The 17,515-nt window shown below is 37.3% G+C and overlaps 1 protein-coding gene across 1 annotated transcript; it reads right to left on the bottom strand.

Annotated features, from left to right (window-relative positions):
- Positions 1 to 6,163: 6,163 nt before the first annotated feature.
- Positions 6,164 to 6,636, bottom strand: LOC126948371 (thioredoxin-like). The gene has a single exon (XM_050780098.1). It carries the CDS (start codon positions 6,541 to 6,543, stop codon positions 6,226 to 6,228), a length of 318 nt encoding a protein of 105 aa, XP_050636055.1. The 5' UTR covers positions 6,544 to 6,636; the 3' UTR covers positions 6,164 to 6,225.
- Positions 6,637 to 17,515: the final 10,879 nt, after the last annotated feature.

Below are 17,515 nucleotides of genomic sequence, written 5' to 3'. Positions count from 1 at the left end.
GTAATTAAGTCATCTTTTGAACTCCCTTGGGATGGTTAATATTGAGTGTCAATTTGATTGGATTGAAGGACACAAAGTACTATTCCTGGGTGTGTCTGTAAGGTGTTGAAGATTAACATTCGAGTCAGTGGACTAGGAGAGGCAGACCCACCCTCAATCTGTGTGGGCACTATCAATTCAGCTGCCAGCACAGCTAGAATAAGGCAGGCAGAAGAACGTGGAAGTACTTGACTTGCTGAGTCTTCCGGCCCTCATCTTTCTCCTGTGCTGGATGCTTCCAGCCTTTGAACATCAGATTCCAAGTTCTTCAGCTTTTGGACTTTTGGACTTACACCAGAGGTTTGCCAGGGGCTCTCGGGCCTTTGGCCACAGACTGAAGGCTGCACTGTCGGCTTTCCTGCTTTTGAGATGTTGGCAATCAGACTGATCCACCACTGACTCCCTCGCTCCTCAACTTTGTAGGACTTTACCTTGTGATTGTGTGAGTCAATTCTCCCTGATGAACTCCCTTTCATATATACATCTATCCTATTAGTTCTCTCCCGCTAGAAAACCCTGACTAGCACATCCCTGGAGAGAATTCTGTTTTTCTGATTAAATCTGACTTACTTGGGCTGCAGACCTTGCTGAGGTCTCAGGAGCCAGGATTGAGAAAATAATGCATGGGGATGAATCTTAGATGTGGAGATAAGACAGAGGGTGATGCTGTTTGGTTTGTTGAGAGATCTGAAAAAGACTCTTGGAAGAATGGAATGTTGAGAGAGGAAGATATTTTTTACTGGTTGTCCACATTTGAACCATTAGGCAAGGAGTGTGCATATTTTATACTCCGTTAATTACATTTTGGCCTCTCAATTTTGAGTAGACATATTTGGGAATTCCTCAGAGTATCTAACTTTTCTCCACCTGGCTTAGTAGCAGGACCTGAGTGTGGGTTGCTCTCCTAATGAACAACCATACTCACTATCCCTCCTGGCATCTAGGAGAAGACCTAGACCTCAGTAACACAGGAAAGTTATTTCTAGGATGTCTAACTTTAAAGGAAAAGCAGGTTTTCTAAGGTCAGCTTTCTTTTCCATCCAGATGGTTTGCTTTTTGCAGATGGTAAGGCCCATATGCAGATTCTGACCCACTTGCTAATAAAGGGATTGGTCTGTGCCAGGGCCTAAAAAACTTGGATTCAGGTTCACAGATGCAATTATTGAGGTGAAAAACAGAGACTTAAAAATAATAGAGCTAGTAAAATTCTCATTATTTTTCTGAACGAGTGAAACATTATTTAAAAGGTAAATGTAGAAAGCACTGCCTATTGATATAATCGACTTAATTTTTGATGAAACATGAAAATGCACTAGGCTCTGCTTGTAGTATTTAACATAGACTTAACCAATGTTCTTTTATATTTTGGATCCTTTCATTATTCTTCCAGCGTGATCTTTAAGCAGTCACTTAGGAACCGATTTACTATTGTTTTTTATTTAAGTGCATGTATGAATTTGCAAAAAACTAATGATGCAATAACAATATCCGTTTAAAAATTCAAATATAAGTATCCAGAGTTTCTACTCTTAGGAGTTCCGCTGTTCACACTGAAATATGAGAGGTAAAGGAAAGAAAGAGGTGAACTTAAGTGCCATGAACTTAAATTTGTTCTAAGCTTTTGGAGAGAAGATAGAAATTGCTAAGGAGGAACTTTAAAGACCAAACTGAAAAACACTCGATTTCTTTGTAGCATGCTTCATTTCATGCATTTTTAAACTTAACCAAGGCAATATATACTCATGGTGGCAGAGATGTTCCAGGATTGTTTGCACAATTCCACTCAGGCAAACTGGGTCAGACAAAAAGACATGATTGACATGACAAATCATTTTAGTTCTCTTTCTATTTTCTCTCCTCTCTATCTGGTTATCAGTTATCTATAATTTAAGGTCAACTCAAATCTCCTATGTGCACATTTCTGTTCTGGGGAAACTTCTGCCTTTCTAGCCTCCAGTTTTACTGTTGGTACCTGTAATTAGCACATGATACAATGAAAAAACTTTTTCCCATTGCTCAAACTAACACATTGTTTTCCTTCAGATATGACATCATTTAAATTGAAGAAAAATCAGAAGGGCATTAAATGCAGATGGGAAAAAAACTCAGTAATGCCAAATAGTTATAGTTAAACTGGCAAGTCGTTCATTTTTTCTTTCCAGGGACTTTTCCTTCCCAGATGTAACCACCGCCACTCCACAGTTTTTCACATGTGCACCTTCAAGCTTCTATGCCTTTACCTGCCATTTTTTTTTTCTCAACCAGGAATACATTCTCACATTCTCTGCCCATCTATTAAGACTCATAAAAGATATATACTCTGTACACTCTTCCTTGATACCCTCTGTCAGAATTCAGGGTTTTGTTCTTTGTATTTCCTCAATATGCTGCTTGTACCAGTATTTAACACCCATTTCATTCTGTCTTGTTTTACAGCAAGGTCTTTACCTATCAACTTCATCAAAATGCACTTTCTTGAGAGAAGGAGCCCATTTTCTTCCTCTTTGCATCTCCAATAAAATCCAAGCCAGTGTTATCACATGTTTAAGTCATTGGATCGAACATACACAATATGGTTTATTCATTTTCTGTTTCATGAAGAGTTGTCACAACCAGACTATGAGCATTTTGGGTCATTTACAGAAATCTGTGACTTTTTGATTATGTAATTCCGTAAAAATATACATTAATTAAAATATTGCAACCAGTCCTGCTGCGACCTGAATGTCCCCTGCATTCATGCGTTGAAACTGAATTCCCACTGTGGCAGTATTGAGAGGTAAATTCTTTTGGAAAGTGATTAACTCATGAAAGCTCAGCCATCATGAATGGACTAAATCCTTATAAAAGGTCTGGAGGGAGTGAGTTTCCTCTCTTCTGCTCTTCCACCATTGGAGAATATGTGTTTGTGCCCCTTTTCCCCCTTCCATCCTTTCTTCCATGTGAGGACACCTAGATAGTGCCATCTGTGAGAAACAGGCCCTCATCAGACACTAATCTGTCAGTGTCTTGATCTTGCACTTCCCATTCCTCCAGAACTATGAGAAATACATTTTTATTCTTTATAAATTACCCAGTCTGTGGTATTTTATCATAACAGCACAAACATAACAATTACTTTTGACTAAGACAAACATTAATGCCAGAGCTGGATGCGGTAGCTCACGCCTGTAATCCCAGCACTTCAGGAGGCCAAGGCGGGCAGATCACCTGAGGTCAGGAGTTTGAGACCAGCTTGGCCAACGTGGCAAAACCCTGTCTTTACTGAATATAGAAAATTTAGCCTGGCGTGGTGGCATGTGCCTGTAATCCCAGCTACTTGGGAGGCTGAGGCAGGAGAATCACCTGAACCCAGGAGGCAGAGGTTGCAGTAAGCTGAGATCATGCCACTGCACTCTAGCCTGGGCCACAAAGTGAGACTTCTTCTCAAAAGAATAATAATAATAATAATAACAGAGAAGAAGGTGTTGCTATAACAAATACCTGAAAATGTGGAAGGACATTTCCAGAGGCTGGAAGAGTTTAGAAGTGCATGCTAGAAAAAGCCTAGATTACTGTAAATGGAGCATTAAGGGTGATTCTGGTGAGGGCTTAGAAGAAGAGGAAAAATATAGAGAAAGTCTAAATCTTCCAAATAATTATCTAAGTAGTTGTAAACAGAATGCTGACAGTAATATGAATAATAAAGGCCATTCTGATGAGGTCTTAGATGGAAATGAGAACTATCTTGGAAACTGGAGGAAAGGTAATTCTTGTTACAAAGTGACAAGAACTTGGCTGAATTTTGTCCATGCCTGTCTTACAGCTTTGTGGAAGGCAGAATGTAAAAGTAGTGAACTAGGATATTTGCAGAAGAAATCCGTAAGCAAAGGGTTCAGGGTGCTATGTGGCTTTTTTTTACTGCTTATAGTGAAATGAGAGAGGAGAGAATCAAATTAAAGACATACTTTATAATCAAACAAACAGCTGAATGTAAAGATTTGGAAAACTCTCAGCCTTGACATTTGAAAAATAAAAAAGCTGTTTGGTAGAGAAAGCCAAGGGTGTGGCCAAGCAAGCATTTAATAAATAGATTAGTATGGATAGAGAGAGGTCAGATGCTATTCATCAAGAAAATGAAAAAATGACCCCAAATATTCAGAGATATTTGAGACTTCCACTCCCATCACAGGCCCAGACTGGTAGGGCCTTGAGAGCAGAACAATTTTAAAGGAGGTGTACCTCAGGCTACCTTAAAATCTTAGCACTCACTGTCCTGGGCCGTCTCAAGTCTCTTCTCCCTGCATGCCAGAGCAACACTCATTGGCTGCCTCAGCCATGGTTCAACCAGGCTCAGGTTTGGCTCAGACTGTGTCTCTTGAGAATACATGCTAGAAGTGTTATAACAGCACAAAGGGGCTAAAACAAGTGTTTTGCTTTTATCGACAGTTATTTTACATTCATTTATTCCTTGGAACTTTACAACATTCAGTACGCAGCAGACTGCATTAGTCTGGAGGAAAAACGAGTAAAAGTACTTTGGAGTCAGACAGACCTGACTTTGCATTCTTGCTCAACTACTTGCAGGTTATGAGATCTTAGGAAACTTTTTTTAACCTCTATAAGCACCAATTTTCTCATTATTAAAAACTAAATGTTAGTCCTATAGAATTGTTGGGAAGAATGTCTGATATAAGCATGTAAAGGTATGTATATTAGTTCATTTTCATACTGCTATAAACAACTGCCTGAGACTGGGTAAATTACGAAGGAAAGAGGTTTAATTGACTCACAGTTCAGCACCACTGGGTAGGCCTCAGGAAACTTACAATCATGGCAGAAGGCAAAGAGGAAGCAAGGCACCTTCTTCACAAGGCGGCAGAAAGGAGAAGTGCTGAGCCAAGCGGGGAAGAGCCCTTTATAAAACCATCAGACCTTGTGAAAACTCTCTCACTATCACAAGAACAGCATGGGGGAAACAACCTCCAGGGTTCAGTTACCTGCACCTGGTCTTTCCCTTGACATGTAGGGATTATGGGAATTATAATTCACGGTGAGATTTGGGTAGGGACACAAAGCCTAACCATATCAGTATGTGATACATATTAGACATTGAATATAAGTGAAGATTTCCTTCTCACCTAGGAGATAGAGGCTTAGGTAAGCTAAATGATCATCTAAAAACGTGGATGGCAAAGGGTTGCAAATGGTGGTAAAGCCAGGACTGGAACTGAGGTTCCCTATATCTCTCTATATATACACACCTGTTCCCTTGTGCCTAACATCTAGTCTGAGAGTGAATATCCTTGCAGGAAACTGAAAACAACTCATTCCTATTATCGTCCTGCTACCATGCATACTCCATAGCCTAAGATATTACTGCAAACTGCTGCCTCCTGGCACTATGATGAAACTCAGGTTTGGCGAGGTTAAGTGACTTGGCCAAGTTCAATCAGCAATCTAGAAGCCATGTCCACCTTGTTCCCCTCACTCCTGCCCCAGAAGTGACTGATACATTGTGATTTAAATCTATATTGACCCTGTGTGGAGGAGACAGAGCTGCAGCAGTAGGAAGGTCGGGAGCCTCACAGAGAAAGACAACAACGTGTTGCCTAAACCAGGATCAAAGCACTATGAGGATGAGAGGGAGGAGTATGAAAATGAGGAGGATAGTAAAGAACGGAGGATGAGCACATGCAGGACATAGATGACTTGAATGATTTCAATGAGTAACCTGGTGATGGAGAGGTCAATGATGTGGACGTGGGAGGCCACAAACAGGATCAGGACAAGTGAACAATCTAGGTAGACAGGGCGGGATGGTCTCAGGAAGCTTCCATGCCAGCTCCAACTTTCCTACACTCCCTGAAGAGCAAACTGATGGCTTTTTTTTTTTTTTTTTTTTAAGAAACATCGCTACAGAAGAGATTTCTGCTTCTCTGCTCTACTTGTAAGGAAATACTATACCAAAGTCATCTCTGAGTAAGAAAATTTAGAAAGTAAAATTGAAAGTGATTTATTAAATTGCATAGTTTATCTGTTTTCCATGTATGAATCTCTCTTTTTTTTTTTTTAGTGTTAGAATTAATGTTTTATTGTCATGCAAATGGCAACTGGGTTTATGTCTTCATATTTTATATTTTCTTAAATTTAAAAAATTACAAGTTTTAAATAGCCAATGGCTGGTTATGTTTTCAGAAAACATGATTAGACTAATTCATTAATGGTGGCTTCAAGCTTTTCCTTATTGGCTCCAGAAAATTCACCCACCTTTTGTCCCTTCTTAAAAAACTGGAATGTTGGCATGCATTTGACTTCACACTCTGAAGCAACATCCTGACAGTCACCCACATCTACTTCAAGGAATACCACGTTGGAATACTTTTCAGAGAGGGAATGAAAGAAAGGCTTGATCATTTTGCAAGGCCCACACCACGTGGCTGAGAAGTCAACTACTACAAGTTTATCACCTGCGATGTTCAAGGCTTCCTGAAAAGCAGCCTTGCTCTCGATCTGCTTCACCATCTTTGCTGCTGGAGTCTGAGGAGTGGCTGTAAGGACCGATGGAAATGGATCCAAAGCACCAGACCGAGCTTCCCATGAATGAATCTCTAGTTAACATAAATTGGTTAAAATCATACACACAGTAATTGAAATTATTACCTATGAGGTGGAACCAGAGAGAAATAGATACTGAGCTGTAATGCATTTCACTCATCCCAACTCATTCTTTCTGTCAACTGTGCACCCTCTGCCTTCCTTTTTAAGATTTGTACAAATTTAAACAAAGTCAAACTAAGCTGGAATAAAGGCAATGTGGCATGTGTATAGTCAAGCAAGAAGTTTGTTTTGTGAGAAGAATCGGCCCTCACATGTATTCAATTACTGTGCTCCAGCATGAGGAGCCTGAAAACCCTTCAGATGATTGGCTATTTAGGATAGTGAAAACTGATCAAAGAATGAAAATAAATAAGAAATTTGGAGAGGCTTGGAGCTCTTATGATGTCAAAGAAATGTTGTCTGGGAGAGTTTTGAGGAAGTAAAATTAAAGCAATTTCTGAAGTGTTTGTAATTCAGATCCAAGCTTCTCAAGTTGCAATGTGCATCTGGGGATCTTGTGAAAATGCAGATTCTGATTTAGCAGGTTCATGGGAGGTCTCTACATTCTTCTTCTCCAACAAGCTTTCAGTTTGCTGACACTGCTGGTCCACAAATCATGCTTTTAGCAATAAGGTTTTAGTTCATATTGGCCATTTCTGGGTTACTGAACTACTGAGATCCCCTAAATAATGACTAATATTTATATTTTGAAAAAAATACATTGCCAGTAATAAACATGTCTAAAATAATAGTGTTCTTACCTGGATTAATGATTTAGAAAACCAAATACTAAGTCCAAAGTGAACCCCAAGATGAGCTTGAAATCAGTGAAATCAGCTGTAGAACCAGTTTTAATCTATATGAAGATCGACATACGTTGTATCTCCTGTCTCTAAGTGTTGAATTATTCACATAAATGCTTCAGAGCAGCCTCCCATAAATCAAAGGGAGAGAATTAAATTGGGAATAGTATGGCGAACAATGGTGAGAAATCTTGAGCTCCTAACCTGATTTACCTGATTATTCTCCCAGTTATCTTTCTCTTGTTCTGACCAAATCATTCCTGGTGATTTGCTGGCCCCTAAATTTAGCCCCAGGGACTCTTTCATCATAGTATATGATTTTTAAGTTCTGTGATTTTAAAGGCTTTTCAGATTGATATTAGATTCAATATTGAAATGTCACAAGTTCTTTGTGAGAGAACTTCTGCAGAAGGTTGGCAGTGGTTTATCCAAATGCCTTTTATTGGTTAATAAGTTTGGACAAATGTGGCTCCATCATAACAATGATTATTTCTGATGAAAGTATCTGATCAAACTCAATTTACAGAAATAATGTTTTATTCCATTTAAAAATAATAAAATATTCCTTTTCCCTTCTCAGGACAGTTTGGTTATGTAAGGATTGAATTATTTGTATAAATAAATTCCATTTATTTTCTTCATTTCTCCTGATTTTCTTTTAATAAATGATCCCTGAACACTAGAGGCAAGAAAGTTGACCAAGCATCTTAATACACTGATTCGAACAGTAAAAAGTTAAGTCCATTACAAATTGTATGTAATGCTTTAAATGTAGAGTGAACTAGTCATCAATATGCTACAAGTGGAATTATGATGATACAAAAATAGGCTTTGATAATGCTTTGTCTTACCTGCCTCACGAGATTGCTATGAGGATCAAATGAGATAGTCTTTGAAAGTAATCACTAAAGCCTAAATGGTATTTCTGGCTTTGTCCTCCTTTTTACCAATCCATTATATTTAAGGTTGCCAGATTAATCTTAAAGCATCAGCTTGATTACATTTTTTCCAGCTCAAATGCCTTCAATTTTCCTCTCAACCTCTTTCTGAAGCATTGGGTTTGGTTTCCCTTGGTATTTAAGAAACATCACACTGCCTTTCTAGTCTTATCTGTAGCTATTTTCTATTCTAACCTCATATATCAAGGCTACTGGGTTACATTATATATCCCCTAATTTCCTGAGTCAAAATTTTTATTGTCTCCTACACATTGTCTCTACCCAGTTTTTCCATAGGGACCCTATTATCAAACACGTCCAAAATTAGGAGCATGTAAGTATGTTCTTTATATATTTCCTATTATCCATTCCAGAAAAATCCATTCCTATTATCTAAGCCAGAAAATTGGAGTTACTGTCTTTCTCTTTCTCTCTCTTTCATCTTCTCTATCTCTGTGTGTGTGTGTTTCCTACACATTTTTTTCAGGCCCACCTTCACGTAGGAAATGTGTAATTTTTCTTTATCTGTTCTTCTCCCTCAGGATCACCCTCGATAGTTAAATGCAACCATTAATTCTATCAGATATTTTTCAAGCCGAATATCTAATGGCTCTTTAATTGGACAGATATTTATGGAGCACATGCCATGTGTTGATGGTTGTGTCAGTTTCCTATTGCTGGTATATTACCACAAGCTTAAAACAACACATTTATTATCTTATACTTCTGGAGGTCAGAAGTCCAAAATGAATCTCACTGGTTAAAATCAAGGTGCTGGCAGAGCTGCTTTCCTTCTGCAGGCTCAAGAGGGAACTCCATTTTCTTGCCTTTTCCGCTGTCTAGGTGTTACTCACATTCATTGACTTGTAGCCCTCTTCCATCTTATTTATTTATTTATTTATTTATTTAGAGACAGAATCTTGCCCTGTCACCCAGCCTGGAGTGCAATGGCGCAATCTCGACTCACTGCAACCTCTGCCTCCCGTGTTCAAGTGATTCTCCTGCCTCAGCCTCCCGAGTAGTCGGGATTACAGGTGCGCACCACCATGCCCAGCTAATTTTTTGTATCATTAGTAGAAATGGGGTTTCAGCATTGGTAGCCAGGCTAGTCTTGAACTCCTGACCTCATGATCCACCCACCTTGGCCTCCCAAAGTGCTGAGATTACAGGCATGAGCCACCGCGCCCAGCCCCCTTCCATTTTTAAAACTAGCAACACATTCTTCCAACCTGGGCTTCTGTAGTTATATATCCTTCTTCAACTCTAACTCTCTTTCCTCTCTTTCACGTATAAGACTCCTTGTGATTACATTTAGGGCCCATCTGGATAATCCAGGGTAGTTTCTCCATTTCAGTATTCTTAACAATGACATCTGAAGTCACTTTTTCCATGTTCGATAATATATGCACAGGTTCCAGGGTTTAGAATGTGGACATCTTTGAAGGGCAGTGGTGGAATTATTCTGTCTACTATAGCTGTCTTCCTAAGTAGTGTAAACACAGAAAAATATTATGATGTAGTCCATGCCCTCAAGGAAATCAAAGAGAAAGCAGTCAAATGAGTGAGTAGCTACAATATGCTGTAATTATGGCTCTGGAATTATGATGAAAACTATATAAAATCTGGGGGGATCAGGGGAGTCTTTGGGAAGGAGGGTTATCTAAAACATAGAGCCAAAATTCTATTTGAGCCTTTTGTTACATTTTAGGAGGGAGGATAATGGTACTAAAATAAGTTGGTACAATAACCTAGTTTCTAATAGCATCAATCAATCAATCTCATGTTATCACTTTTACAGTGGAACAGACTGGCTTAATATAGATACTAGTTCCACTCCAAAGATATAAATAGGGGTACTACGTGTATATATCATATTCATATACATATTCTCTCTTTTTGCCTTTAGAGACAAGGTCTCATTCTGCTGCCCAAGTTGGCATGTAGTGGCCTGATTATAGCTCACAGTAACATCAGACTCCTGGGTTCAAGCAATCCTGTTGCCTCAAAGAGCTAGGATTGAACTACAGGCGCACATCACCGTACCCAGCTAATTAAAAAAATTTTTGTTTGTAGAAGGGTCTTTCTAGATTACCCAGGCTAGTCTTGAACCCCTGACCTCAAGCAATCCTCCCTCCTCAGCCTCCCAAAGCACTGGGGTTACAGGCAAGAGCCACAGCACCCAGACAACATATTCCTTATGTATATTTTGTATACCATTTAACATATATGTAAGTGAGAGAACACATATGTACATAGAAAAGGATGTACTTTTCTATGAGTAAAAGGAAATAGAGAAACCAGGAACAAAATTTGCCCTCTGAGAGCTTATACTCTAGAAGGGGAATAAGACTTGGGCATAAATGTTTACTGAAACATAAGGCTGAGAGAGTTGACTGTCACAGAGATATAGATATAGTACTATGTGTATGCAGGGCTGGAAGTGAGTGTTTTCAGCTTAGAGAAAGTAGAGAAGACTTCACAAATAATGTCTTACTTGAGCTAAGGTCTCTAAGGATGGGAGGCTGGGTTTTGGTCATGTTGGTGATGAGAGAAAATAATATAAAAAATGACATATATCTCCACATTGCTATTAGGTAGAGGAGAAAAGAGTTCCTCCTGGAGATCTCTGGGTCTTTGAAACAGCAGTAGAAGAGATGTGAAATCCAATTACAATTTCACGTATACCAAACAGAATTATTCACATATCTCTACTGCTCCCACCACATCTTCAGAAAGATTTCTGCTGCAGTGCTCTAAGGGAAACATGTAGAAATAGATCATATACTTCCTTGTTGGAATAGGAAAGATGAAGAGATTCACAAGGGGGAAAACGTGCTGTGACTGAACATTTTCTAGATAAAACACAGAGAAGTTTATTGCTCTGAGAAATTATTTCACAATAATTCATTCAGTATATATTAAGCACCAGCTCTGCAAAACACTGTGATAGATAACATGAGGAATACAAAGATTTTAAAACATCGTTTCTACCTTTCAATCCATCTAGTGTGGGAGTAAAAACAGAGACTGAGCATATTACAAAGCAGTGTGTGATTCATGCTACATGATTAGGATACAGAAGAGTGGGAATTCAGATCAGTTCTAGTGGGTATCATGAGGGAATTCTCATAGAAGAGACAACACCTGAATCTGGCTGGAAAAATAAGTAGGATTTAATAGACCAACACGTGCACATAGGACTGGGGAGAGAATAAATTGGAAAGGATAAAATTTAGGCAAAAAGAATAGTATGAGAAAAATCACGGGGGTAACAAAGTCAAGATATATTTAGAAACCGTACATGCCCCTTTTTTCCCCAAATATGAACTGAGCAGTGGGCACAAGGAGAATAACAGCAAATGAGATAGTTCCTGACTTCAAGGAGTTTGTAGCCTTGAGGGGGTACTGAGAAGCAGATAATTAAAATAAAATGTGATTTATATTGTGGCAGAAAAAAAGAAAGTCAAGATTTTACCTAGCCTAGGAGTCACCAAGCAGAGAGGCCTACCTAAGCAGAGCTGTCATCTTAACCGAGTCCTGTCCTGAGGGGTTACTGTGAGTTGGCCAAGGAAAGAGAGGGAAAATAGAGAAATCCATGCAAAGATTCAGAACAGGAAGATCAAGATCACAATGTGTTTGAGGAACTCTAGGCAGTTTCTTTGTGGTTGGAGTCCAGGCTACATAGGAAGAGAATAAGGAATTGGATGCAAACAGCAGCTGGGTCATACAGGACTTTTTGAGACCTCATAGGAGGCTATTTTAACATCTAGGTAAGAGTGGATGAGGGTTTCAAAGTATGAAATGGCAGTGACAATTAATGAAGAGAAGAATCCATATGAAACGATACGGGGCACATGGGAAGGAAATTCCTCAAATCTAGTCTCATTGAGAGAGATTTTACCACAAGAAATTTTCGTGAGTGTATTGCTACAGAGAACAGTGATGAAAGCACACTCAGGAGTAAAGCTAAATGCTACACCTTAAGAAAGGCAAGGTGGTGAACGCAAAGACAACGGACAGGAAGTTTGTAAGTAAGAAAAGAAAGGTTGGGGGCTGTGGAGAGCAGAAGTGACAAAGGAAAACAGGAAACACTGGATTTGCAGTGAAATGTTATTTTTGCATAGAGGCTAGTGTAGACAAAACTAGGTGGAAGGTTGCCTTTGTAATCAAGTCACCTTAGTTGGGCAAATGCAACTTGATAGATCTTCTTATCTGATGTACAAAAGTATGATTATTTGATTTGGCCAAGATCTTTAAGGCTGAATTCTCATAACAAATTAAAAAATCTCAGGAGCCTCAAATCGCCACTCCACTTTACTGTACTGCTGGTCTACATAGCAAAGAACGAAGGGTATATTTCTTGGTAGGAGAGCAGAGTTACCCACATGCTACATGTATATAAATCTACAGTTTTATATTTCTTGGTTTTTTGGTGAGAAGAAAATGTAGTTTAACATGGGATTCGGACTGTGGAAAATTCCAGAGGACGTTGTCAAGATTTACTTGCTGCCAATATTATCTTCAGGACTCCTTCTTCCCTCCTAAGGTTTTTTTCTGCAAATAATAATCCTTTCAGCTTCAGCCCTAATTACTAGGGCCCTTAATCTTTTCCATGGTTTTATAGTCCTTGAAACAAACATATGTGCTTATTATTGAAGGCAGCTTTTGTTTGCCAGAAACAAAAATACTTAGAGATCGTCTTCTTTAACACATCTTTTCACGTCTGCTACACAGCTCAGTTCTCTCCTTCTAACTCATCCTTCACCCAACTCCCCCCAAATTTTTTATTGAAAACTGTTCACACATTGCTAAACTCTTTTGTTTTGTTTCTAAATACACTGTGTAGTATTCGTGTAGAACGGCAACTTAATATAGACTTAAGATATGAACATTTGTTAAATATACTTGACCACCAACTAAAGGGTTTCTTCGTATACACTCTTGCTTACATGGTACCCAATTAACCTTTTATCACTTTTCAAAACATGCATAGCTTTATGGCATAAGCTCATTTATCTTTGCTAAAAGCCTTCATAGGAATCTGAACAAAAATAGTTTCTGTTAAATAGTCAACTCTAATGTGGAGCTTTTTATTGCATTTTTAACATTTTTTTCTTGTTCCTAAGCCCTTTAATGATTAGAGTAAAAATGTAGATAAATAATTCATATAGCAGAGTGTAAGCTCCAAGAGCCAGTCTCAAAAAATGATGACCAGAAAACCACAGATGCAGTAGCAATCTTGGACAATGGATGAAGAAATGATGCAAAAAACTTAAATTAGAACTTTCTAAGCAACCAAAAAAATAAAAAAAATTAAAAAAAAGAATCAGAGGACTGCTTATTCTATTACTCTACAAGCTGGGAAGAAACCCAAAACCACCAAGTAGGGTATTTTTAAAATGCCAAGACAACTACTATAGTCTTTAATAGTACGTTACTTGGTGGAAATCACTGGCAATCTTACAGCAGCATCTATGAGACATTTGGTTTAGGTCTGTGACTCCAGGTGCAGGTGAAGGTATACCTCTGTTGTTGCCCGTTTCTGACTCCAACCTAGATCAACACACTTACCCATCATAGTTCTTTCATTTCCATTGATTTTCTTTTGATCATAGGGCTGAGAAAATTCTTAAGCTATTTTAGTGTTGAGTTTTTAAAATATGGTCTGTTGATGTAAATGTATGTACAGATTGTTATTGTTTAAGTGAGAGAGCCTTCCTTTCACTGGTTGGGTCATTTTCCTTTTTGGGATAGTGTTTGGAATTGGGAGTCACATACTAGGAGGGCAGGTCTTAGTTGTAAGCATGTAAGAAGACACTTAGAAGTAGTAATAAACCTTGTGTGGCTTGGCTAGCATCTTGCTCTTCTACAGTCTTACAGATTTCAGTAGCTGAAAATAAAAAGTCCTCAACTTTAAAATAAAACACAATCCACTTAATTCAGGTCTGAATTGCATTCAAACCTTATCTGGGAAAAAATAAACCTAAATCCCTTTCTTACTGGTTATGTCAATATACATTTTAGATGGATCAAAGATTTAACTATAAACAATGAGGCTGTCCATACAGAAAAAAAGATGAATGAATTAAACGTTGAAACGGGGAAGGTCTTTGTATGCAAGAAACAAAACTCAGAAAACACAAAGCAAACACTGATATATTTCAATAATTGAACACAAGAAAAAATTTTCTGCCTAGCACAAAATAACATAAAATTCAAAGAAAAGTTGAGCAAAATTATTTGCAACACACATGACCAAAAGTACTGATTTTATTTATCTATAGAGAACTCTTATAATTTCATAAGAGATTAATAAACAAATAGAAAAAATATACAAAGTAAAGGAATACATCTAATATAAAAAAGAAATACAATGACTTATAAGCATAAGAAAAGATGTTTTACCTCAGTTTAAACATGCAAATTAATACAATAATGATATTACATTTATATTGAAATGGAAAATATAAAAAATTGATAACCACAGTTTTGATTAGAGAGTAGGGAAATAGATACTTTAATACACTGTTTGTGGAATGTAAATTTGAATAACACCTTTTTAAATCAATTAGGAAATCAGTAGAAAAAAAAACCTTAAAATACACTTTTTCCAAACTTTCTGTTTGTAAGAATTATCTGTACTTACATTCGTGTGCACAAATATATATTCAAAGATTACATTCCATTTCTTGTAGTACTTTCTGTTTTTCTCTGCATTAATAATTTTGATTTTGTGGTGTAGTTTCTACATTCTTTCCAAATTTAACAAAAAAAATGTAAAATCTATACAAATAACACTTTTTTCACTGATGAAACATGTCAGTTTTAATTTTGTTGTATAGGTATTCTTTCTACAACTCCCCAGCTTCATACTCTGAGCTGTTCTCCAGTCTCCTGAGCAGTGATCCTGGTTTTTTATTTCCTCTCTCCCCTGAATGTATGCCTTTGTGGACTGATACAGTGAACTTACATTTTGTTTGAATATAAAATTCTATATGTTGATCATAATTCTTTCTTGAAAATATTATGCAATGTCTTCTAGCTTCCAGAGCCGACATTGAGAATTCCTTTTGTTCCTCTGAGGAAGCTTTGAAATTTTTCCTTTTTTCTGATGCCGTGACATTTTGTGATGGTGTGCTTTCACTGGTGGTTTTTCCATCCATTATACGTGGCAGTTTGTAGGCCCTTTCAATAGTAAACTCATGTTCTTTAAGTCCGAAACATTTTCATGTATTATTTATTTTATTACAATCCTATTTATTTTATTGTAAAATATAATCCAGGTACAGAAAAACATCATGAAATAAATGTTTGGTTTAAAACATCATCATAAGGAAAATGCTCAGGTAAAAAACACCCAGATTAAGAAATAGCACTTTGCAAGCCACTGCAAAAAAAATCCCTCCACATGGACCATCTCAATCACAGCTTATTTCCTTTGTTATCAATCAACACTATTTTAGATTACTGCATCTTGCTGTCCTTTATAATTTTATCATCGAGTCGTACTTCCTGAAGCAGAAATTGTTTTAAAAGTATTTGCAAGTTTTTAAAAATCTACGTATTTTCTCTGTATTTTTTTTTCAATTTATTTACTGAGGAAACAAGAAAATTTAATTGGGAAAATTTTAAATAGTGTGAATTGTCTGATTTCATATCTATGGTATAATTTAGCATGCTTCTTTGATGTACTTCCTGAACCTATATATTTTCTGACAGTTGAACCTAGAGACTTCATCATATACAGGTTTGGTTTTGACTGCAAGCCTTTTCAAAGGTAATCTTGTGTATATCTATCCAGGAGGCACATGATGACTGACTCATTATTTCTAATTTTGTGATGTTTAATACCTAGATCCACTGATTTATTGGAAGCAATAAAACAAGTGACAACTGAAATTCTAATACAATAATTCCCTTCTTTTGTTAGCTGAGATACTTCTGCGAAGAGTGAATTCTCATCTACCATTTGGCTACCTTGATGTACAGTTGGTGGAGGAATGGCAGGACAAAATATTTAACTGTTCTTTTTACTTATGAGTTTTCAAAACAATGAATTATTTTCCAGTTATCTGCCATAGGTGGTAGATGCTTCTTTTTAATTATTATTCACTTTAGAATTTAAACTCGATTTGTTTTCAATTAATTGAAATTATCCTTATTGATGTTCAAATTGTCTTATCTTTAGATAGTGAGATCATCTTTGTATTGGTTCCGATGTCCTTTAGATATATTCCTAGAAGTCTTTGACAAGATATTCCAGGTTCACCTTCTACAGTTTGTTCCCCAGACCTCTCTTTCTATGTGTGTTTGTGTGCGTGGTGAATTTTTTAAAGTAGGAAATGTTCTTTTAAGACCACAATCTGGTCCTTAGGGATACTCATTGCTACTGGCTTGATCATAGTTTGCATAACATTTTTTAAAGTGTTCATTCTGACAGTTGCACTTTAAAATTGAAACCACAAGATGGGTTTTTACTTAACCTCTTCTACTCTGATTCAGAATATCCTTTCTTCCACATTAAGAGTGCTGGTTCTCAAAGACAGTGCAGTTGATAGAATTAGCATATCACAATATCCCTCTGCTGTATTCTGTTACACAGAAAGCAGTTTCAGAGTAGCAAGAGCACTGCTACCACTGTAAATATGATTATTGAACATAATGAAAATTTTTACCCATGATTTTTGTATTATCTTTATATTTCTTATAGCTGTACTGTGTCTTCATTGTCAGAGCATGCAACCAGCTTACCCTGTACTCCACCATATAGCCCTCATTTAGTCTTAGCTCTCTGGTATTTAGTGCCCATTATCAGTCCTTATGTCCATGTCACCCTTCTGTTTGTCTACAGGTCTTTTTCTGGTAAACTTCTCAGGAGGTGTTCATGGTAACAGTATTCCCTAAGTTCTTGAATGCCAGTAACAGTTTGTCCATGCCCTTCGTACTTGTAGGAAAGTTAGTTTATGACTGAATATAAAAATAACTTGCTTACATTCTAACTTCTTATCTTTCGTATGTTACTTTAATTTTTACTGGTATAAAGCATTGTTTCTGAAGTCTGATGATGATCTAATTATATAACAAAAGAGTCTTCATTTTAAGAGATTTGGTGATTTTAGCTAGATGTGAATGCTTGTATTATTTCTTTGATAGTCA

Source organism: Macaca thibetana, chromosome 2, assembly GCF_024542745.1.
Source record: "Macaca thibetana thibetana isolate TM-01 chromosome 2, ASM2454274v1, whole genome shotgun sequence".
Taxonomy (NCBI): domain Eukaryota; kingdom Metazoa; phylum Chordata; class Mammalia; order Primates; family Cercopithecidae; genus Macaca; species Macaca thibetana.
This window is presented reverse-complemented; position numbering and strand designations above follow the sequence as displayed.

Bases quoted from the DNA above. Each gene is read 5' to 3' on its own strand.
- LOC126948371 (XM_050780098.1), bottom strand. From the start codon at position 6,543: ATGGTGAAGCAGATCGAGAGCAAGGCTGCTTTTCAGGAAGCCTTGAAC.